The sequence below is a fragment of the Melanotaenia boesemani genome, chromosome 2, assembly GCF_017639745.1.
Source record: "Melanotaenia boesemani isolate fMelBoe1 chromosome 2, fMelBoe1.pri, whole genome shotgun sequence".
Taxonomy (NCBI): Eukaryota; Metazoa; Chordata; class Actinopteri; order Atheriniformes; family Melanotaeniidae; genus Melanotaenia; species Melanotaenia boesemani.
The window spans coordinates 18,608,938-18,633,454 of NC_055683.1; the positions used below are offsets into that span (position 1 = coordinate 18,608,938).

Consider the following 24,517-nt stretch of genomic DNA (forward strand, 5'->3'; position numbering starts at 1 on the left):
TGAAAGTACCCTTTTAAAGAAATAAAAAAAATAGATTGGATATATGTTCTTTATCAAGAGTTAGTTTTTTTTTTTAGTAAAGGTGTGTACAGCAACCATAAAAGCCTGCAGTACATAGTCTCTAAATAATGATCTGTTCCCATACATATGACCTATGATGAAATGAGTATATCTATGTAACCACAAGGTCTATTTGAATACATTTGGAGTCATAATAAAGGGAAAACTAGTGACATTTGTTAAGATGTGTATTACAATGTTATGTGATTTTTTAGCATGTTTTTGAAGAAACATCTGCTTGAGTCATCGAGTATAATCACTTTATCTGTGCTCAGCATTAAGTGACATCAGAAATCTGAAAATCCGTCAGAATCACAGCGTAAGGTCCAGGTCGAACTTACAGAAATGGTTTCTCTAAATTCAGCTTTGGGTGAGAGAAACTGAGTCAAACATTTAAAATAACTATCACTAAACTGGGATCTAGGGCTGATGACTAACCCTAACTGAAAGAAAGTTGACGAAACGGCCTCTCCAACTGTTAAGCATGGGGTGGACTGATCATGCTTTGGGCTTGTGTTGCAGCACGCAACACAGTGAACATTAAATGACAAATAGACCCAGTTAAGTACGAAGAAATTCTGGAAGCACATATGGTACTAGCTGTAAAAATAGCTGAAGACAAAAAGCGGAGCTGTTATCTATAACTACATAAAAGCAGAGATATTGTGTCCCTCAGGTAACAGGAAGGTTCCCATGCTGCCACCCTCTGATCAGAACCAAGCAGCTCTAGAGAATGCATTGTGCCAGACCAGCTGAATGAAAAGATTTAAGATCTCCCATTTGATTTGTGTTTTCTGCCCTCCATATATCCCCCAGGATCATCGCTCTACCTCTTTATGCATCCCAACCCTCTTTTCTCCATTTCTTGCCTTTCAGCCAACACTCTGTAACCATATCTCAGTGCATATCTATTAAATTTGCTGACAAATCACCCCTCATTCATTATTTAAACTACTGATCTGCTTTTATTTAAAGAAAATATGCCAAAGACACTTAAACCCCAGACAGTGGGGAGGAAGAAGTTTAGCTAACATACAGTAACTCTACTGTGAAGTCATGACGGTACATGTTAGCTTCAGTATTTTTGCGTATCCTTGACATATCTCTTGATATACTATGTCAAAGATTTTAAGGAAATTAATGTTGAGGGAGTCGGACAGAATGCAAACAGCAAGCAGGGATGAGTTGGGGGCTTTAAAAAAAAGAAACATGCAAAAAATAATGATAATAATACAATGGAGCTCAAAAATGGAGAAGAAAAAGAAAATGGTGAGCGAGAGAGAGATTAACACAATGCTTATAGGGTATATACAAGAAGAAATGTTGGAATGAAATGTTCCCTGTTTGGGGCATAAGGCCATAAATTAACTATATAGTAAACATCCAACACTGTATCTGTCTTTATTTAAAATGAATAACTATATAACTTTTAATCTCGATCCAATAGATTCGTCTTTCCTGAATTATTTCCCAACTCTTTCTCTTGATGTGCCACCTTCCCTTGAGATGGCTTTCCTCCTACCTGTCTGCACTCCTTTCCTATCTACATCCCTCCCTCACTACCTCATACTATCCCTCTGTCAACCCCTATTTCACTAGCTATCCCCATGTTTCTTAATCCCCCTCCCTTTCCTGCGACAATTCCTCTCCTTTTCCCCCTCCCCTGCTTCTTTCTGTCAAGCCCCTTCTCTCTTTCTTCTTCCTCTTTGGCAGACACTGTCCTCTTCTCTCCTCCCCTCTCTTCCCTCACTTTCTGCCTCTATCCTCCTCTCTGTTTATCTCGCTCCAACTTACCTCCTTCCCTCTCTTTCTCCCGCCATCCATCCCCAAATAAAACCTAATAGACTGCAGTACCACACATGCTCCAGACATGCTCTCACAAAGACGAGGATGTGCACCAGTATTAGCGCAGTAATTACAGGCGCAGCCACCCCCCCCCACCCTCTGCACACACGCATGCACATTACAACCTGCTGCTAAGTCAGCACCAATGCTGTTAGCGGTCAAACTGATGATTGCATTTTGCAAAGGGAAAGCATCTCCTTAATTAATGGGAGAAGCCAAAAGCAGCCTGAAAAGACTGAAAAGGACAGAGAATAAATGGACATGGACTGGTGATGAGATCTTAATAGAAGCAGGACAAGGAGTGGGTCTTGGTGATCTGCAACCAAACATAAACGCAGGACAAAAGTAGCAAAAGACGGTGTCTGTGACATATAATGAGTGAGAGAGGAGGATGGTGAAAGGGAGAGTTAGCAAGCTAGAGCTGTGCTCATTTGAGCACAAAAGATGCGAGCGTGTGTCTGCGTGCATGAGAATAACACCAAAAAGGAAGAGGAGGAGTGAGCAGGAGAGGGAGGAGTGACTTGGGAGAGGGAGGAGGGAAAAAAAGGGAGTGAGTGCGAGAGATATTGTCAGGCAGTCCTGCCAGAGATCAGCAGTGGCAGCAGCAGCACGAGCTTCAACAGCGGATGGGACACCGACGCACTGAGCAGACGGAAGCGGTCAGGAAATACGGGAATACACGCTGATGAAGAAGCATCAACATAAGAGAGAAGGATGGAATAAAGAGAGAATTTTACTGCTTCTCCCAGCGATTTATACTTTTGTTTGGAGCATCCCACAAGCAGAGCACCAGTGAAAACACATACATATGATATATATATAAAATTCCTATACATATATATCAAATTATGCCTGTTTTCAAAGAAGCTGCAGCCGGACAAGGACTGAATTGACAGCAAAATGCATCAAAATATTGGGAAACAATATGCAGCATTTATTTAAAAACTGTTGCATATCATTGCACTGAGGTTGTTTTTCTCCATTTTTTTTCTTTTTTTTTTTTTTTTTTTTTTTTGAGGGGAAAAAATGATGCAAATGGAAATCTGTAAAACTGGCAGCTGAGTAGTTTATCCAAAATTATCAACAGAGTTTCTGTTGCATGCAGTCCTGTAATTACAAAGGAGCTTCTTTTGAAAACAGGAATTTTTTTTTTCAACCCTCGGTGCTACACTGCCGTTTGGCTGTCGCATCTCCACTTGTCTCTGTCGTCCGTGAGAGCTGGTAGTATTCCAGTGAGGCTTGTGTAAGTGCACTGCTGAAAGTGCAGAGGGCAGTCCACAGGCTCCCTGACCCCCACGCTGATATTTCCTCAGCAACGACAAAACTCCCACTGAGCCTGAGAGATAAGGGTGAGGTAAGTTGTGGAAGAGACAAAAAGAGGCAAAAACATCAAAGAACGGATGGAGGTAGACGGAGATCAGAGGCAAAATTGAGCCATGAAAAAATGAGAAAAGAAGAAACAAAACCATTGAACCGTTCCATTCTGCGCAATAAAAAAAGAGAAAAGAAATCCAAGCACATTTATCTACTTCACAGCATCTTTTGAGTGTTGGATGGATGAGATCTAAGACATTAAGATCATAGAGTCAGTGTCACAACAACAGCCCTTCCCTCTCTCGTTCTCTTCTTTTTCTCTCTGCCTGAGCATTTCCAGTGGAGAGCTGAGCAGGCTGAAACACAAGAGTATCCAGCTGGTGTCCCAGGTCTGTCAGAGACCTTTGGATCCAAGGAGAGGAGGGGTTTCAGTGAAGCGCAAAAGGGAGAAAAAGCAACAGAAGCCCTGTGCATGCTGAGCACCAAAAGCCATTGGACTTGTGTGTGTCTCTTAAAAGCTACAGACTGAAACAATCGTCTGTTATCAGGGAGTTTGAGCTGTTTGGGAATGTGTGTTTGTGAGTGTATGTGTGTGGATGTGTGAGAGAAAAACAAGCCTCAGGTGCAAGAGGGACACTTTTGGACTGTAATCACCACAGGAGTACAGCTTGACGAGAGCCTGGAGTCTCATCTCAAAGATATTTAACCACTGTTACCTGTTGGGTGTTTGGCTGAGAATAGGAAGGAGCTGTCTGTGCAAATGTGAAGCTGATCACATAATATCACTTATAAAGACATCAGTGGCTGAAAGACTGAAGCTACATTTCTCAGAGCGGGAGAGACGTTCATCAACATCAACCACAGTGGCAGCAAAAAAGATGAACACTGCAAAGAAAAAAAGCTCCCTTTTAACAGTGACACTGAAAGTAGCAGGATGATAGGATCTGAGAAGAAGTAGAGGACAAAGGGGAACACGACACACTTTTGGTACGTGTTTTTCTCTGGACTTTAAAACTGATTTGACTCCACCGTTGAATTGTTACCCTCAGGAATATGGGTTTAAATTTGGAATGAAATATTTTCCATGGGGGAACCTTTACTGTCTGCAAGTTTGACAGGAATCTGGTTTTCGCACTAGCGCCATCAAGAACCTAGAGTTCAGACTTTTCACGGATTATTCATCAGCTCAGTGGGAAAGCTGGCTGCTGGAAATGCCAGAAGCAACTTCATAGGTAGCACGTCCTCCTAAACTGAATCCCCTCCAGGATTTGGATTTGCTTAGAACCGCCTCTGCTGTATGCTGATGACCTATGGCTTTGTGAAAGGTGATATTTTTAAAATTTTTGGAGTTTATGACACCCAAACACACATACAGTAACTGTCAGACTTCTTGTGTGTCTATGCATGTATGTTCCTGTCCTGTAAGGAGCATGCTGAGATGCAAGACATTTTTATTTCTTGCTTATTTATTTTCTTTCTTTCTGCCCTCTTGTTAAACGTTGCGCATTAATAACTCACAGCAATTGAAAGTACTTTTGTGCTTCAACTATAAGTATAAGAAAATGTCTTGCAATTTTCTAGCTGTTTACTTGTTTTAATGATATAAAGACTCAGAAGTTCATTCAGTGACACTTTTTCAGTAACAATTTCCCTGTCTCTTTGTTGTTTTCATAGTTGCGGTAGCTTTTGGGACTTTTGTTAAGTGCTACTCATCAGTACTAAGACGTCGCAAGATATTGGAGAAAGACAAAGATGGCCTCCTCAGTGTATCCACTCTTGTTGAACTTCTCATTGGCCATTTTCCTGGGTCTGACTTCCCTGAGTGGACTGAGCCCTCGACCATCAGGTCAAGCTTTGGCACAGGTTCCTACTAACAACCAGACAACAGAACCTTCTGTGTTACCAGAGGCATCGCTGCCAACGCCCACACCAGAGACAAATGAGCAAACAGATGGATCTGGTGGGAACCGCTGTTGGGGTTATTATGATGTTATGGGCCAGTGGGACCCACCTTTCAATTGCAACGCAGGTATCTACATGTTCTGCTGTGGTTCCTGCTTCTACCGCTTCTGCTGCCAGTTCAAAGTCCACAGTCTGGACCAGACTTCCTGTTCCAACTATGACACACCAGTGTGGGCGAACACTGGGCGACCGGCTGCACCTGTCACAGAAGTCCATGAGGAACCAGACCGGGATCGAACCCACATGATTGTATATATTATCTGTGGAGTGGTGGCCATCATGGTGCTGGTGGGGATTTTCACAAAGCTCGGGCTGGAGAAGAGTCAGGGAGGACAAACAGATATGACAAACTCCAGGTAAGAACTGAGAGATGAATGGATGGATGGATGGATGGATGGATGGATGGATGGATGGATGGATGGATGGATCAAAGACGAATTTGACACTTGACCTTTTTGAATGTTTTTTTTTTTTTTTCCCTAATTAAGGACTTTTAAGACAGTGGAGATGCTTTTCTGGATAAGAGTTAAATATGACTGCTACACAAATAGGTACACCTATCAGCTAGTTACATTAGCTTGGCACAAAGCTAACGGGGACACATTACACCAGTTTTGCTACACTGAGTTCCCATGCATTTCAAGATAGATTTGAAGGTTCTAAGGGTAGTTTATCAATGTCTTAATGGTCTTGGGCCTTCTTATGTATCTGACCTGATTTTAACTTATGAGCCCTCGTGGACCCTGAGGTCCTCTGGTACCGGCCCTTTAACTGTCCCAAAAGTTAGGACTAAACAGACTCTGTTGATGTTTTTATAAAGAGGCTCAAGACCTACCTCTTTAAGCTTAGCATTTATTTATTTATTTATTTATTTATGTTCAGTCTTATATCTTTGTTAACCCCTTTAGCTGTATCTAGGCTACCTTATCTGTTCTTAATGTTTTAGGTGTATGTGTGATTATAATGAGGTGGGTGTTTTAAAATTGCTTTATTGTATACTTGTGTGTGGGGGGGCTTATTATTTTATTTTAATATGCATACATTGTTTTTATAATGTAAAGCACTTTGTGTTGCTTTCTGTATGAAAAGGACTTTATAAATCAAGTTCATTCGATTTGATTAAAATAGCCTAATCTAACCTCAGAATATGAAATAAGTACATTTGTTCAGGTGTCGAAAACATAAGAGACAGTCCATGGCTGCATTTTTTGAAATGCTGACAAGTTCTTAGGTTGCTTACTGCCTTTTAGTAATTTGTACCTATGAACTATGATGTAAGTATTGACTTTCAGATAGCCCTTGGTTGTGTAATGTGTCTGTGCAAAATCAACAGTCACATAGATGAAAAAGAGTTGCATAGAGTGTCATTGTGTCAGCATGCCACCAGTTTGGTAATAAATGAAAAAACTGGATAGAGGTTGGTAACGGGTGTGAAGTCTGTTTGCAGCCATCCAGAGGCAACGGACAACATACCAGTTGAAAGAGTGGGGCAGAAAAAGAGAGGAAGGAAGAAATAGAGTTTAGACTGCAAAGTGGAGATTCCAAAGGATGGATATGAAGTGATAGTACAGAAGTTTTAGGGGGAGGGCAGTAATGCTTCTGTGTTTTATGTGTGTTGGTGTAGCAGTTTCACATTGACAGCTGATTAATTGCTGTGACACAACAATGACTGTGGCAATGCGTGGCCTCAGAGAACAATGAAAAGAGTGAGGGTGTTTTTTTTTGGAGGGGTGGAATATTGAGCGGATCTGACTGGAAAGCAGCCAATGTCTTTTACAAAAAGCAGGGGTGTTTGTTTCTGTTCGTGAGCAAGAGACAACTGTGTGCCGGGGTGCAACCAGCCAGCCTATTAGGTATTAAGAACTGGAGCATGGGGTCTCGTTTAAAATCCTTTCAGTTGTCTCTCAACTTTCCTGGTGCATAAGGAAGAAATGTCAGTAAGCATCCTTAACATTAAAGTGCACTCACTGTTAACACAATGAGATGAAGCATCTCTTGGCACATTTTATCTCAGTCAAAAGCATGTAAATATGTGAATTTTACAACTCAAGTTAAAAAGATTCTTTGAGCAGCATTTTTTAGAACGTGCTGGTTAAACCCACGTGCAGGTCAGGTTGCTTAGAGAAATTTTTAGATTTGTCTTGAAGTTTCAGAGAGATGGCCCATTTGTGCCTCCCAATGTCTGGACAGATGTTGGCAAACATCTGTTCTGCTGAAAGGTGCTGAAGCATGACCCTGAAAATCTACTCACTTAACCATTAACTTTGACCTTCCTGGATGTTTTTATTTTCAACCCAATAAAGTGAGGTGAGTAATTATTAACACCTAACGGCAGCATTAGGTCAGAAGCTTCTAATGCAACATAACAGCTGATCCTGATTATTTTCTTTTTCTTTTTTTCATTTATTAGGAACTATGTACAAATCTAAACATAAATGTTTCCAGTTTCCAGCATCGTACCAGAATTGGCCTTAGGCTAATGTGTATCTGCCGTCTCCTTGCAGTATTTGTCCTAACAAGTTTTGCTGGTAAAAAGATTTTACCAGAAATTCGGAAAAGCTTCAAACAAACAAACAAAGTGCATTTTATTTTTGTCATAATTTCAACACAATAAATCAAATATTTTGAGTCTTGGAATATTGGAAATGTAAATATCTGGCAAATTTGGGGGCAGAGTACATGTGTGAGGACAGCTATAGATAAATAAGAACAAGTTAGTCAGACAAAGAAGAACAGACTCAAAACATCCTCCTAGCCATCTTTAATATGCCTATATTCCACGTATTTGCATTTTATATTAGGCTCTCAAATATATTTAAAAAAAGGCAGAAAAAAGATAAAGGAAGTTACATGCATATGTTTTCCTTTTGCAAACTCTAACAGGCCTATATTTGTATTATATCAAACTGTCACAAAAGTGACATTGACCAATAATTCAGTTTAAAAAACGCTTGTGTGATGGTAGGAAGGGGTCAAAAATGGTTTAAAGCAATGGACTGCCAGACAGAAATCCAGCCCCATCTGAAAGCTTTTTACTTTTCAAGCCATGCTGTCAGTTGTGTTTTTTTTTTTTTTTTTTTTTTGTTTGTTTTTTTCTGTATTGAGCTTAAGCATGAGGAGTAATTTTATATGGTCTGAAACTAAGGGTTGATGTTTGGGGGTCATTTTGATACTATGGGGTTGTATGAGGACAAATGTAACTTTTAAAAGTCTATGCCCAGGGGGCCGTTTATCCATGTGTACAGATACTGTGACAAAACCAAAAATGCAACAAATGCAAGTGCATGACTTAGAAATGTCCCTAGAAATGTTCTTCTTTTGTCTTATAGGATGGGGGGAAGCGTCACAAATTGAATGAAAACTGCAAAGAAGGAGCGAAAGAGTAAATGAGAGCTAAACATACAAAGAAAGAGAGAAAGAAATGAGGGTCGAAATTAAGTGGCATTGGGGACAGGCTCATTTTACAACCCAGTTGCCAACCACAGCTGTTTACCTCATTTCTGCCGAAGAGTGGCTGCGAGTGCGTGAGTGAGAAAAGGAGGGAGAGAGAGAGAGAGAGAGAAAGAGAGAGAGACAATGACACAAAGGCTAACCACTGTACTGATGTGAGTCTGCTGGAGCGTGAAGAAGTGAGGGATTAAAGGACAAAAGACGAAAATCAGTCAAGATAGTCAGTGCTTCCAGTGAGTTACAGGCTAAGCTGTAATTCAGACGATTTCTTACTGAGACATGTGGGTGACATGGTCGGGCTTTTGCTTTTATCTTAACATCAAAATCTATTTAATATTGCTGTGAAAATAATAATCACATGTCAAATCATGAGCTGTCCAGGGTGTTAGTGATCTGAATAATGCAGCAATGGGAAAATGGGTTTACTAGAGATGTTGCAGATTTATCATGCTGGTAATTTTCAGATCCTGTTGATATGTATATTTATATTTGCATATTTATGTCACTCTATCCAAGAAAAACAAAAGCATAATGACATGAAGGAAAATACCCAGCGCTATCAATTTTATGTAATTTTTTTTTTTCTTTTTTTTTGTAGACCCAATTACATAAAGTCATGACAAAGCTATGGGTCGTTATTCTTTGCCTGCAAAGCACACTTGATGTCTCTGTCTTGAAAAGATGAGTCCAGGTGAAACCATTTTATTGCATCGATACATACTGGAAAATTCCTTCTTGACCTCCATACATTTTTACACAGGGACACCTTCACCCAGCTGTGAGCAGGAAATTTGTGTGAGTTTGGGTGCACGAGTGTGTGCAAATGTGTTTGCTTGTGCACTCAACAAATAAATCCAGCCACAAAGCTGTAAGGGCAGTAATGTGCTAAAACCTTGGGTCAGGCAATCACAACAGGCAGCGGTGCAATGATTTATCGTGCAAAACACACATGCTAACCACACACACACACACACATTAGTGTCCCCTCCAATCCATTGCTTCTCACCTCCAAAGTGACTGTCGATATTTTTTGTTTTGCTTCATACTGTCAGCTGATGCGTCTCATTTGTGGAAACTGCTGCAAAGCCAAACATTAAATCCTTTGATATATGATGCAGCTGGAGGAATTAATATGGCAAATTAAGTTTTTTTATATTTTATTTTTTTTATTAAAAAGAGCTCAGCTCATAATTGTGTAGACCACAGCATTCTTGAAGGTTTGAGAGGAGGATATTGGTAATTCATGACTTGTCTAGTGAAGTAGACGTGGTAATATTACCAAAAACCTCTTAAAGGTGACAGCCTATATCAGTTAGGCAAAAAAAAATAAATAAAAGTAGAAATATGTTTGACTGACATGTCAGCAGCTTAAAAACAGCTTATGCAATCAAGATAATCTGACAACAAAGCACACTGGTTCTAATAACTGTTACTTTAATTATAATGCAAATATTCTTTGTAAATACAGCACAACTGCAGAAATATTCAGTATTATTAGTCATATTATAGCTAATTGAAAACGATCCTGTGATGTGATGCGATGAAAAATAATTTACATTTTTATGTGTCTAATCGTAATCCTGCAAACAAAACAGTTCAGGAACTTTGCAAAACGTATGCCAGCTGCTGATGATCATTCTGAACGGTTAAGTATTTACTCCATAAACAAAACTGATTTCAGTTGGATTAATCCTGTGATTATGGCAAGATATCAGGCTACAATTACACTTAGGTGCCAAACATGAAAATTAGAAAAAAAAATACAAAAACAAGACAAAAACATGACAATATTTCTGACAAAAAAGCAAAAAAAACATTTTATCAAGAAAAGAAAGAAAAAAAATCTAACAATATTTAATAAAACTGATATTTTTTCTTAAAGTCTAACAAGAAAAAATGCAACAGAATTTCAGAAATAACAACAAAGCAGAAAAAAAAATAAAAGAATTTAGAAAAGAATTAGAAAACACATATTAAAGGAAGTTGTGTGGATCTCTCGGTAATTTAGTTTTTTTCTTTTGTTGTTTTTTTTTTGTGGATGTTAGTTAAAATAACCACCACTGAACAGATACATAAAGTATTTTTTCCAATATTTTGAGACTAAATTTTATTATTTATTAAGCTGCAAAGGCCTAGGGAGGATATCTACAGAAGAAAAAAATATTTAGTGACTTGTTTTACAGTAGAGTTTCCCAAATGCAATTTTTCCGCAAGTTAACTTTGACATGATGAGATCTAACTGACATTTTACAGAGAGCAGCCATTTGCTCAGACTCTGCCATGTTGACTTAAATATGTGCCTCTCAACGCCAGCGCAAACCAGAATTGATGATGCAACACCTGAAGCACCGACAGCTTTGGTGTTACTTCAGCCAGTTGTGCAAATTTCTGTTTTTCAAAAGGCAAGGCAGTTTATTTGCATAGCACATTTCATGTACTGGACAATTTAAAGTGCTTTACATAAAACAAAGGCATTACAGATATTTAGAAATAGTAAAAGGCATCAACACATAATCACAATAAAATAATAAATTACATTCAAATGATTAAAAGCAACAGAAGTTAAAAAAAAAAGTTAACATGCAGATTTCATACATAGGTGCATGAGAAAAGAAATGGTTTTAATCTGGATTTGAAAAATGTCTACAGAAGTGTACCTCACTGCACAAGTGGTGCATTTAAGGAAACAGGAAGAGCTGCAGGTCCATCTCTACATGAATCTGTGTGATCCAGCAAAATCAAAAATAGCATAACTATTGTAAATACTACTACTACTACTTAAAAAAAAAAAAAAAAAAAAATTAAAATAAACCTTGAGGCTACATCCAGACAAAAATGTAACTGATTATGTTTAAAAAGGTTTTCTATAAAATCGGAATCTATCAAGAAATTTGTGCATGCACTTCAAACCACTGAAAACACTGTAGTTTATATGCCAGGCCTGTAAGTGGTGCTGTAGCGCTGTCACATACATACCAAAAACAGAGAATAAGACATGGAACACAGGCATAAACTTGTGTTTAGTCAACAAACATACAAAGAAGAAAATGAAAAGGAGGTGCATAAGATTTTGTGGTAAAAGCTCAATCATCCTCAATAGCTTTTGCAGCACAAACACAACACTATAATCCACCATCGCTGTTGCTGTTAACATGTTTTGTGCATGCAAGTTAAGGGAGAGGTGGGGTTATGTTGTCATTGGTTTAGGAAAGATGTGTATTGGTTGTAAACATGGAAATAACACTCTCAAAAATGGTTGCTTTACAATGCGATTGAGATTTCTTTAAAATCATTAACAGATTAACAAGCTCAGTCTCTTCGAAATTCCCACAAGCAACTCCACATGCATAGATGACGTAACAAAGCCTCGGTTGGTGGGATCAGTTGACCTTTGGCCTACTAAAGCAGCGCTCGTAACACTTCTGGTTCGTAAGATTGAAGTGGAGTCGAGCAGACGGGCTCAAGCATAACAGCTCTACAAAACTCTGGCGGTTTCAGACGTGTTCACTCAAGGACCCGGTTCCAAAAATGAACATTTTGAGGCCCCTAAAACACCAGTTTGATGTGGACGAAGCATCTAAACAATCAAAGCTTTAGCTGATTCACCTATTCGTCTCTGCTTGGGCATGACCCAAATCAGATTAGGTTTAAACTTGTGTAGGAGCATTTGTGTATAGATAAATTTGTTCCTTTTCAAAATTAAAAGACAAAAAAAAAGTATCAAATTTAGTCTTTTTCAGAAATAATTTGTTCTGGTTTTGATTGAAATTTTGTGTGTCCACTTTGCATAGACTGAAACGTAACGCTTTCTTTTTTTGTCATTAATGGTCTTTCAATTTAGACCTCTTGACCACCTACAGCTCCAGTACTCTCTTTGATTTTTATTAAGTGAATAAAATTATTACTTCATACCTAACATGTAAATATAACATTTTTACACAGGGACAACTTCACCCAACTGAGAGCAGGAAATTAATGTGCGTTTGGGTGCACAAGTGTGTGCAAATGTGTAACGTGATGGATTCCAGTACAGACACAAATATACACACATTCAATCACAAGCAAGTAACTTTCATTCACGTTAAACAACTCTGTAGTATCTATTTTGCTAATGAGCTAAGCGTTCAAGGGCACAGACGATTGTGTGACCCACTGGGGAACTAAACAACTATTTTCACCGACCATTTTTTTCTATATATATTTGTTTCATCAGCAGTGTTTTCTATTTCCTTTATTGTAAGCCATGCTGCTTCTTTTCATCAACGCCCGTGACAGCTGTCTGGAACCCAGCTTCTTTTGCCACAGTTATAAAAGTATACAGATGTGCTGAACATGTTGTAGTGCATCATTTTTGTGAGCGTGTCTTAAACTGTGAGGTGTCCACATGATGATGATGATGATGATGATGATGAGAAGTACAGTGCGTTTAGAGCAACGGTTTTTTTACCTTGACCGAAGATAAAGATACAACTATCATAAGATAATGATTTTGTAACAAATGAAGTTAACCTTCTAACTTTGGTTTGGCAGCAAGGCCACACCTCTAATCACCTGCTGAGCATTCTTATACCTGCCTCACCAACTCAGCACTATTTGTCTTGTTCTCTCAACCCCACCCTTCCCATCCCTGTCCTCATTTATCCTCCCTCATCCAGTTATTTCCCCTTCGATCATCCACCTATTCATCCATCTATACCCCTTTCACCCTCTCACAATCATTTGCCCTTTCATCCTCTTTCCCTTCTCTTACTCATCCCCCCTCCAGCCTCACCTTCCCGCACCCATTCATTCTTATTCATTCTCCCTTCCTCCCCATTCTTTCATCCTCCCTCCCATCCATTCTCCTCTCTCCACCTCCTGTTTTATTCTCGCCCTCTAGACATTTTTGTTTTTAAATAAACTGTATTGAGTAAAGTGAACAGTGCACCACAAGCCATGATGTAAAGTGTGGGGTCGTAAATAAAGCTTGTTCCATCAGAGAACTTTCAAATTCATCTATAACCTCGTCCATACCTTTAATTAAACCAGTAAGCTAGGGGTGGATGATACTGCAAGATTTGGTATCAATCTGATACCTTGTCAATAAAGGGCTAGTATCATTGATACAGGTACATTTCATAGGGCTGTCAAAACAGTTTTATTGCTAAAAGATTAATCTATGGAAATAATGCTTTTTAACACATTAATACATGAAAGACAAAGTTATTACTCATACGATAAAAATCAGAATTTGGTATTATCACGGGGAGAGACGTTGATTTTGAGCATGTTGTGTCACAGCCGTGAACCAAATACACCAAAAACAGCAGATTCTCCTTCTTTATGATGTTTGTGACAGTTTTCAAGCCTTACATCTAGAATATTTATAATTGGGTATCCAGAAACAAAGTTATTACTGATACTAATTTAAAAATCTGAATTTGGCATTATCTCGGTGAGAGACGCTACGTTTGGGCATGTATAAAGGTACAGCTAATATCTGCCCACCACCACATTAAACACATTGTTAAGATGTGCTTCTTACTTCTCAAACAGAAGCAATTTTTCCCGACTGGTGCATCACAACTAAACTCATTACATTTCTTCAGCCCTCGCTGGTATTCTCTCCTGTTTTTGATAAAACAGTACACTCAAAATCTGTTAAAGTGACTTCTTTCTTGGTGCTTGGTCTGAATGCAAATAAATCCTTTGATGCTGCAGTGGCATAAAAAATTCTCTGGCCCTCTTACAGTGCACAGATAATTCAAATAAACAATGAATTATTGTTCATGCCTTTTACCGGCGTATTTAGCTTCTTATAAGGGGTTTAGGGTGTTGAATATTTTAAAACAACACTTTTTTTTGCCCTATCACAATTCATTACCAGCTTTACTTTCATGTTAATGCTAAATCTGCTTTTCAAAACTCCACAAGGCCAAAGAACTCTCTAAAAGCAATTAAAACACACATCTGCTTACTGTGTGCACCAGCCTAAAGGCTTTCTTTCATGCATTTTACGTCTTGGAATGCACAACCAAATGAAAGGTTTCTTTAGCTTTGTGCTTTGTTTGTCCCAGCTGTGCAAAATAACTCCAGATTCTTCTGAAGGTTTTATGTATTTTAAAAAAGAAGTGAATGCAGAACTTTAACTTTGAAGAAGAAATGGACATTAAAAAGAGCTTGCTTTTCTGTGTACACAGGCGACAGGGGTGAATTATTTACATGGTGGCAGCTGTATCAGCTGCGCTGTGATTGTAACTCCACACCACACCTCAGTGCAGCACAGCTCAGTGAGACAGGTTGCTGCAGAGCCTCAAAGTTCCTCAGCTCAACTGTTGCTGCAGTGGATCACCACCACATCATCATCTGGTGGTTTTCTATGAATCGGTAGTGGCACCAGCGGTGTTACTTGTGACTGCATGAACGAGTCAGTTGAAGCAAAACTCTCACCAGGAAATAGATGATAGCATGCTCATTAATATGCAAAATATCTTCAGCTGCAACACCAACTAGTTGACAGAGTTGCTTTTGCATGTATTGAAGTGTCTCTTTGTCTAAACATTTACAGCCTCATTCTCCATTTAGAACACTGAGGTTTAAATCAATTACTCTTGGTCGTTCCTAGATCCAGGCTAAAAGACGTATTTAATGAAGGAGGTGGAGCCTTTTCAGTGGTGGCTCCTAATCTCTGGAACAGCCCATTTTTTACACCATGGTAGCTTAGACCCTTAATCATTTATAAACTTTACTTAAAACCCATTTCTTCTCACTGGCTTTTAAACCTGGTTGGGTGGCTTTTATCATGCAAATACTGTTGTTTATCACCTTACTCATTTACTTGGCATTTTACTGTTTTATTTAACTCATTTTTATTGCTATCTTGGAAATTGTTGACTTCATTTATATTTGTTCAGCTTGACTTGGCTTGGCAGTTCATGGCAACTAGTCTTTATCGGGATGGAGTGAGCCACTTGACTCCACTCCATCCTTTCTCTTCTGGGGTGTGCATCCTCTGAGATTTATGGAACAGCTTTGCACCATCTTACAAATGTAGATTTGGACATAAATTACAATTTATTGCCCCTGCAGCATGTGTTTACACTTCATCTGAGAGCTCATACTAGCACACACAACCAATTTGGCTCAGAAAATATCTTTTTCAAATAATTAAATTTTGCTCATCTGCAGATCAGCTATGAACAGATACATTTAAGGCACTATTTTTCACAAGTTATGCACTATAGCCTAAGAGCTGACTGGTGGGTAATAGATTTATTATATTATCACTTGACAATTCTTTGGGTGCATAGGGGCTCCATGAGGACTGGGCTACAGTTTAATTTTTAGACGCCAGCATTTGAAACTGTGACATATTTCGGCAGCATCTGGCTGATGATTGCAAGCTTGGTTTAGCAATGACAAGTTCAATGTTGTGCTTGTACATGCCTATCAATACTGTATTTATTAACAAAGGGAAATTGGAATTGTCAACTTTAGACTTAAAAAAATGAAAGAAAATGCTATCAAGAAGTTGAATTTCTGATAGTTTTGTTTATTAACCTTGACATCTATATTTTAAATCAAAACTAAACATAAAATCTCTCATTTGCTATTCCTGACTGATGGGCACCATCAGTTGCTTCTTTAAGATCGCTGCTAATATCTTTTAACCTTGGCAATGTGTTAACACACACACCTCAATGCTGCAGACCAGCGTACTGACAACTTGAGCTGGATTTATACTCGCCCTGCGCTCACGTTAGGTCCATCACGCCTTCACCGCCGTAGGTCCGCAGAGGCTTGACGGCACCTCTTCCAGACCTGATGTGCATCCCTGCTACATAAACAGTTATGCGAAAGTACTCTTGTTATTGCTCAGTTTGGAATTAGACATTTTCAGATTTCTGGATCTTCTTGCTGAATTTGTGTGGTAACCACCTTTTATGAAAACAGTAAGAAGTAGATGAAGTTGATGAGAGGCTGATTGAATAATTTCTTTGTTTGCTTCCATGAGCTCATGAAGTCACTGAACCATACTGAAAGCCATTGCTGTTTTAAAACAGATAATCCATACCGCAACTGAGGTGAACCATCAAAAGAACTCCGACCTGCTGAGTTTACCAGCCGATTCCACCTCTGCTGCCACCTTCAGATTAAGAGGAGAAACTGCAACACAACATCAAAATGACACGTACCGCTACACTCGAGTGCGAGAGCACACTCACCAGCATCAGCTATGCTGTAACTGACCTTACACAGATGACAACCGAGTATACATCCAGCTTTACTTACCCTCTTAATTCTTATCAAAGCATGAGTTTACATATATTTTTTCCCACTCACTTCTTCTCCATTAAAGCTTAGCTCTGGTCAAAAGAATAATGACACAAATGATCTAGTAAGGATCAGATCATTTTCTCTGGTAACCTGATACTTTAGAACTTTTGCATTGACTGTATGACTTCACTGTATAAATGTGTCATTTCCGGCTAACTGTAATAGGATTTATCATTATTTCACTACAGAAAGTACAGCAAACCATTATTCTAATCTTTCTACATTTTCTCTCTCATACATAAAGTGAAATATTTTCAACATCCCTCCTTGCCCTTACCTCATCTTCTCTTTTGTTTTGTAACTTTGGTTTGGTTGTATGCCAGAGCAGCACCCCCCCCCCCCCCCCCCCCCCCCCCCACCTCTTCATTGCCCTACTTCTTCTCTAAAACAGATTCCAGTTCTGATGAGCTTTCCCAAATTACCTCATATTTAAAACATGTTCAGCTTAAGATAAGCCACTTGACTTCCACACATTACTTTATGTTTTAGGATAAGACATAACACAGTTAAATGAGGTGTGGTAACGACATAATGAGAGGTTTATTTTTGAGCTTGGCTGTGGGCTGTTAACAACGATCTGTGTCATTTTTAACTTTGTAATTTGGAGGCTCTGTGGGAGTGCCTCTGTGGGAGGCACTATTGTTGTGAGTGAATATATGCCAGTCTAAATTCACTCTTAGAGTACTTTGCTAACTCCTTAGGAGAGGGTAAACTCTGTTGACTGTGTGTCTGTGAGCTTCTATGGGAGCATGTAGGTTTGTGTGTCTGTGAACAATCTACATGGACTTTGGGAACATGCCATCTGACATGGGCTCAGTTTTCACTCCAGTGATCCTGCTAAGGGTCTCGTCCAAGTCTGGATTGATGCTGTTTCCAAGTCGTCCTGACAGAAAATCAACTGCTTACATGTAGCTGTTTGCTGAAGCACACAGCCATCTATCTATCTATCTATCTATCTATCTATCTATCTATCTATCTATCTATCTATCTATCTATCTATCTATCTATCTATCCATCTATCCATCCATCCATCCATCCATCCACCCATCCATCTTATGTAATACCAATGTTTAATTTAATATCTTATCCCGTTTTTTTCCTAAAGTGATCGTGTTATCTTAGAATAAAACATGTATGTCAATGTGCACATGGGGTCGTTTTACATGGTAAACGAGATGTATTAGAAAAGTTCAGTTCAGATTATATTTGGTTTGATATATTAAGCTGAATTAGATACGGTCCAGTTAATTCCAATTCAGTCGCATTATAACTCAATTAATTCTAATTCAGTTCGTATTTAGAAAAGAGAATCATAAAAACAAATGTTAAGTAGAGAAAACCAATAGATCACACTAAACCTTCACTTTGACTCAAATCTTAATCCTGAGCAAGCAGTATGAATCAGATTATATATATATATATATATATATATATACATATATATATATATATATATCCATTATCTTGACCGCTTATTCCATTTCGGGTCGCGGGTGAACTGGAGCCTATCCCAGCATTTTAACAGGTGAGAGGCAGGGTACACCCTGGACAGGTCACCAGTCTGTCGCAGGGCCAACACAGATAGAGACAAACAACCATTCACACGCACACTCACTCCTAGGGAGAATTTTAGAGTGTCCAATTAACCTAACATGCATGTCTTTGGACGGTGGGAGGAAGCCGGAGAACCCGGAGAGAACCCACGCATACACGGGGAGAACATGCAAACTCCACACAGAAAGGCCACCACCCTCAAGGTTCGAACCTCCCCCCAGCTGAGATTCGAACCGGCGACCTTCTTGCTGTGAGGCTGCGGTGCTAACCACCACACCACCGTGCAGCCCTATATATATATATATATATTTTTTTTTTTTTTTATTTATTATTTTTTTTTTTTGTATAGTTTTTTTTTACTGCATTAAATATATTGTGACTGTTGAATTGAGTCTTGATGAGAGTCAGAGAGAGACTTCCACAGAAGTATTGGACTGGTGGCTTATAGATGTGTGTGGATGTCAGTCTATATAGAATATTTAGCTTTGGTGATTACTCAGCCTGTGTGTGTACTTGCATGTGAGCATATGTGTGCAGCATATGAATTTAGTCTGCGCTGGGTGAGCGTACAACTCCCAACCTGACTTTTTGTCCCAGTCCAGCCCTGGTAGATGGTGATGCACAGCTAACAAGCTCTGTAGAGCTTCCTCTGTTTTAGACCCAGTGTTGGCTGAAAGTCACCACTCTGAAGATAGCTGGTATCGCTCCCCAAAAGCAAATTTAAGTTCAAAAGCTCTTCACTCCTTCAATGTCCAGCTCAACTATTTGGTGTAGCAGATATAAAATAATATATCTTATTTTCAACAAAACAGATGGACTTTTATTTATTATTGGATAAGACATGCACTATATCATACTTAGAGGTACTCATAAAGTTAAATATTTTTTAAGTGCAAATAAAAAACAACTTGATGAATCTGTACTGTTACTCTGGAAATTAAAAGGTTAAAAAGTTCACCCATTAAAAAGCTGGTGTGACAAACCCTTCTGAAAGATCATTACTCTCAAACCTGTCTGGCTGTGTCATGCCTCGCTAATTGCTCTCTATAATAATCGTGTCATTTTTTTAACACTGCTCTCCCATCTGCAGATCATGACAGCACTAATGCCAATGAAGAACATCAGGGAAAACAGCTCTTATAGCAGCTTGTATACGTTTTCCTTTGTTTCTTTTTACCTTAAAAGGCACCATTAACTACCATGTGTTACATGTCCTGCTTCAGTCTCCCATCTTTCTTTTTAAACTCCTTCTACCTTTCAAAGCACTTTAATCACCTCACCGTTCAAACGTCACACCTACAGGTGACCCTTCACACGCAGATCAAACAAGAGAAATATACCCGTCCCCTGTACCATTCAGATTTCATCGTCCACTCCTATCATCCCATCTATTCCCATTCTTCACCTTTATTGTGCAAATACTAATTACCCGTCCCCAGCCATTGTGCATGTTTAGCATTGTGCAGGGAGAGAGATCAAACAAAAGGATAAGATGATTGTAGATGAGGGGAATCCAAGAGGAGCAGGATGGTGCTGCGAGAAGGGTTTTCGTCTTGACTTTGCTCATCACTTTCATCCCTTACCATCAACTTGTTCCTGTTCTGTTTGCTTTTCATATTGCTGCGCTTGTACTTGTTCCCTGTTGGCCTTTCATGGTCTCTATCTCCTTCCTTTTTCCTCTTGAGCTTTTCCATCTTGTTGCTTGTTTTCTCACACTATCCCAGCTTTTTTCCTTCTATGTTGTTTGCATGAAAGAGCACATATACATTTATGGTATGGTACCACATAAAAGAGAAATAAGATGCAGCATTAATTTAATAACAATTAAATATGATCATTTTGGGGGCCTTTCATTGTGTTCAGTTGCGTTTTTATGTAAAGGTTGGCAAGTCCAGACTCATGGTAGGTATTTCCTCCCACTGAAGACAGCCCTGGCTTTTCTTGCTTTATGTCTCTATCACCATGTAATGCATTTGCATGATACCTGCCTGGTGACTAGTTTGGCACACCTCAAGTAAAGAATGATCAGCTGCCTCACAAGCCATGGTTTTTGAGGCCTTAAAAGACACAAGTGTTTCATGGATGTGGAGAAAAAGGGTGCTCCAGAAGTACGATGCAAATATGAGAAATGTATTTATTTTTGATGTGTCAAAAGTAATTTGTAAATAAGCCATTACAGTAAATGGGCTATTTAATATTGATGAACAGAACGAAGTTAAGATATTCTCATCTTACATAGTGACACATGCATTTATTTTTATTTTTTCATCTTAAACCAAATCATGACTCTTTTAAGATCCTAGATTTTGCCCAGCTAACATTGGTGATCATCCATTTTGTAAATAGATTTATGTGGCCAATGCAGGTACAATCACAATAACACACATCAATGTAACAGCCACAGAGCCCAGTTCAAGTATAGACAAATCTCTCCAGTAGTTCCTCACCTTTAGGCTAAAAACCTGCTTATTCATCTTCCTCTCATGACAGGTCAAGGAGAAAGATAACTTTAGAGGAGGAAGTTTAAAAGTTCCCATATTTTCCCTGCTGTCCTCTTCTTGTTCAGTAATTTAAGCAACTATCCTGTTTAATATTTTATTCAGCATTAAAAAATACACTTCATCTATATTAGTAGAATGGAAAAGAATCACATTTATACAAGATTCATACTTATTTGTCAGAATTAAAGTGTCGCCCAATATCTGCTAAATTCAACCAAAAGTGACCTAAAATGGTGAACTAAACTGAACTGAACTGAAAAACTCAGTCTTTAACATTGCAGACGGTTGACACCAGTTGTTGGTGACATTACAGCTCTGGATGTTTTTTCACCTGCTGTGAAAAGGTTGATTTATATTTTGTTGGAAAATACCAAAAACACCCCTGATATCTCAGTCTAATAATAGTGATATGTTGAAATAGATAACATATCTAAAGCATCAAACATGGTTCATTGTAGTTATCATTTAACAAATCCCCACTACACAAAAGCTGTAGAGTAGGGGTTTGTTAAATGATGATTTATGGATAAATGACAGCAAAATGTGGATCTTTTTAGTGTTTGTATATGTAATATGTTATTTTAATATACTCCATGTTATCCATATTCCAGGGCTGTTAATTAGGGGTTTCATTTGTATGTTGTTGGTGCAACATGATTGATGAGACTGCAGAGGTAAGGCTTACAGTTGATACTACCACTTTATCATTTGCACAACTCCCTGTGACTGCTTCAGTGGCCTCTTCGGCACAGCCCTTACACACACATAAATAATATTACACGAACAAAAATGCACGTCTACTACGATTTAGCAAAGAACTGACAGTAACAACATTGAGCAGTACTCGTAGTTTACACGGTTAATGTTTTAAAAAGAAGTTTTGTGTTTGACAAAATCACTCAAAGAAGCTGTTTTAAGCAAGCTGATGCTTTAAAATACACATTTTTATCTAACTTATATTTTGTTGCTTTGTTTTGGCAAATTGATAGTTTGTAAAATTCACATGAACCATATCTGATTTAAAAACTTTTATTTTTTATGTTTTCTCAGTCATGCCACTCCCCATGCACTCACACAAACACATGCAAGTAGGTACACTTTGTAAAGTTTGAGAGTGGTGGAAAAACCAAATGAAGACTGAATGCTGGGAGATGAGAAAACAAAATATATATTTTCTAAACCTTGAGAAAGAAAACTAAAAACCACACTAAAAGGTAGAAAAACTGTTCTAAGTGGTACGATTAGTGGTTTAACTGGAAAACTTAAAGTTCAACTCTGGACTTTTAGAATCATAAAGCTCTGTTAGTTCTGACTGGGGTGTATCACCATGACAACTCATCTTAAAAACATCTAAAAGCACCACCCCAACCTATCAATTCTCCTAGAAAATGTAAAAGATATTCAAGAACATAAGTTTGTGGGCAGGGTGAATCCCTCGCTGACTTTGAATCAAAGAGTGACAATGGTGTTTAAATTTTACTGTTATAACATAAAGCTTTCAAACTAAAACTGAATTAAATAAATAAAAGAAATTAAGTAAATAAAATATATTCATTACCTTCTCAGATATTCCAGCTAAAATATTATACACAGCATATTAAATTCATGAAAATAAATCAGTTGATTACTATGCATTCGTATTCAGATACATGTTTTAAAATGATTTTAAGATCTTATTAAAATCACTGGACAACTAAAATCTTTGGACCATTTCATTAGAGTAAACTTGTTGACTTACACATTTACTGTATATATTTGGCAATGTTGGCTTGCTCTTTTTTTCTTTTTCTTTTTTTTTTTTTTTTTTTGTAAGTTTTCTTACCTGGTCTCTCTTTCGGCTGCTTTTTTTCTTTTCATCCTGCATGTAAAACTTCACCTACATGATATCCAGGGCTTAGAAAACCCAGGCTGACTCACAGAGTTGATCAGCAGCATAGTACCACTGAGAAAAACATTCGTTGTTAGGGGTCCCGCCTTATAATGCAATTTCAATAAGGACACAAGAATGTCTAACAACACAAAACCATGACATTTTTTCTTGTGTATTTATATAAAAACACTAGAAACAAGTGTAAGAAATACCCTAAGCAGTGGAATTTATCAGACCGCTAAGCAGGCCGGATTTATTTTGCACTCAGAAATATAATGCAGCGTGTGAGCTATAATGGAAATCAATGAGGATTCAGCCCTGCAGGTACACCACACAAGAGCCACTGTGTGCAGGACCCAGGGTGTCCAAGTGACCTATTAAATCCAGTTAGTTAGTCCTAACTCTATGCATGTTGTAAACCTCCCATCATCCCTGGAGACCTCAAGTTTTCTAAGACTCTGCCAAATCCCCATAAGTCCTCTTTCAAAATTGTTCAGAGTGATGTACAAGGATGTCAAAATCAGAAGAGATAATAACTATCAACATGATTTCAAAATTAATTTATATTTAAATCTTTTGCTGGTCAAAGCTGCTATTTGTCTGAATATTACTGCAGACATGCAAAATGCACACTCACAATCATATCTGGCAGCAGACACACAATCAATATGGTTCTAATTATACTGATGCTGTATCAATATTTCATTGTCAAAATGATGCACGACTCATGTTTGCCAAAGGAACCACGTTAAGCAGAAAGAAGAAGAGAAAAGAGTGGAAAGGTCTTTAATGTTGTGCCCTTGAGCTGGAGTGAAAACAATATAATACTCCCTGCAGGCAACTGTGAAATAACACAGAGTCAATGGTAAATGACAGGGAAAGTAAGATTTCTCATCTCTACATGACAGCCCTGATGGTTCAAATGCAATCCACCTGATCCATCCACTCCTCCCTCTCTGCAATCATCTTGTTTTCCATTCATATCCTTCATCTCATTTTACGCTTCTTCCCTGGCCATCTTCTCTCCCCTCCTCTGTTTTCTTCCTCATAAACTCTCAAGCCAATCTGCTTCCTCTGGTGTTAAACCTTATGTTAGTTAGGAAAAAAAGTAAACACAGAAGCAGTTTGATGATGATCGGTCATTTTTCCAGCTGACATTAGAACTGCAGTTCTGGAGTCAACAACCACATCGTGTCCATACGCTTGCCTTAAATGTCAAAATTCACCACTTTCACCTGCTGTACACAGCTAGCTAAACTGATTACCCTGATGATTAGACAGACTGCCTTTTAACACATCATCAACGCTCTTGCCCTCAGGCTCCGTGAAAAGCTGTGTTGAGGGTTAGAACTCAAAATTTAAATGCTGTTTCCACTAAATGTAGTCTTAGCATCTGAAAACACTGGAGAACAGATGGAGGAACATAATCTTCAAAAAAAAAAAAGGGGGGGTGGGATGTCTGGGATGCACTTAGGCTGCAGCATGTTATGCCTCTTGAAAATACTTGGCACATAGAGAGGGAAATGTTCCTACAACTTATGGTTGCTATTTCCAAGAAAACAAACCAAGAAACATTAAAACAGTTATTTTGGTACCAGTAGCAGTAGTAATTTTAATTGCTATACTTTGAGGACTTTTTCCACTT

The 24,517-nt window shown here is 38.4% G+C and overlaps 1 protein-coding gene across 1 annotated transcript in view; it reads left to right on the plus strand.

Annotated features, from left to right (window-relative positions):
• Positions 1-1,802: 1,802 nt before the first annotated feature.
• The window catches only part of LOC121629656 (protein shisa-8), a 118,517-nt gene continuing 95,802 nt past the window's right edge, over positions 1,803-24,517 (plus strand). Inside the window, exons 1-2 of the mRNA XM_041969366.1 lie at positions 1,803-4,544; positions 4,894-5,537. Of these exons, the coding sequence (XP_041825300.1) occupies positions 4,972-5,537 (566 nt within the window). The 5' untranslated portion in view covers positions 1,803-4,544; positions 4,894-4,971. The remainder of the gene's footprint in view (positions 4,545-4,893; positions 5,538-24,517) is intronic.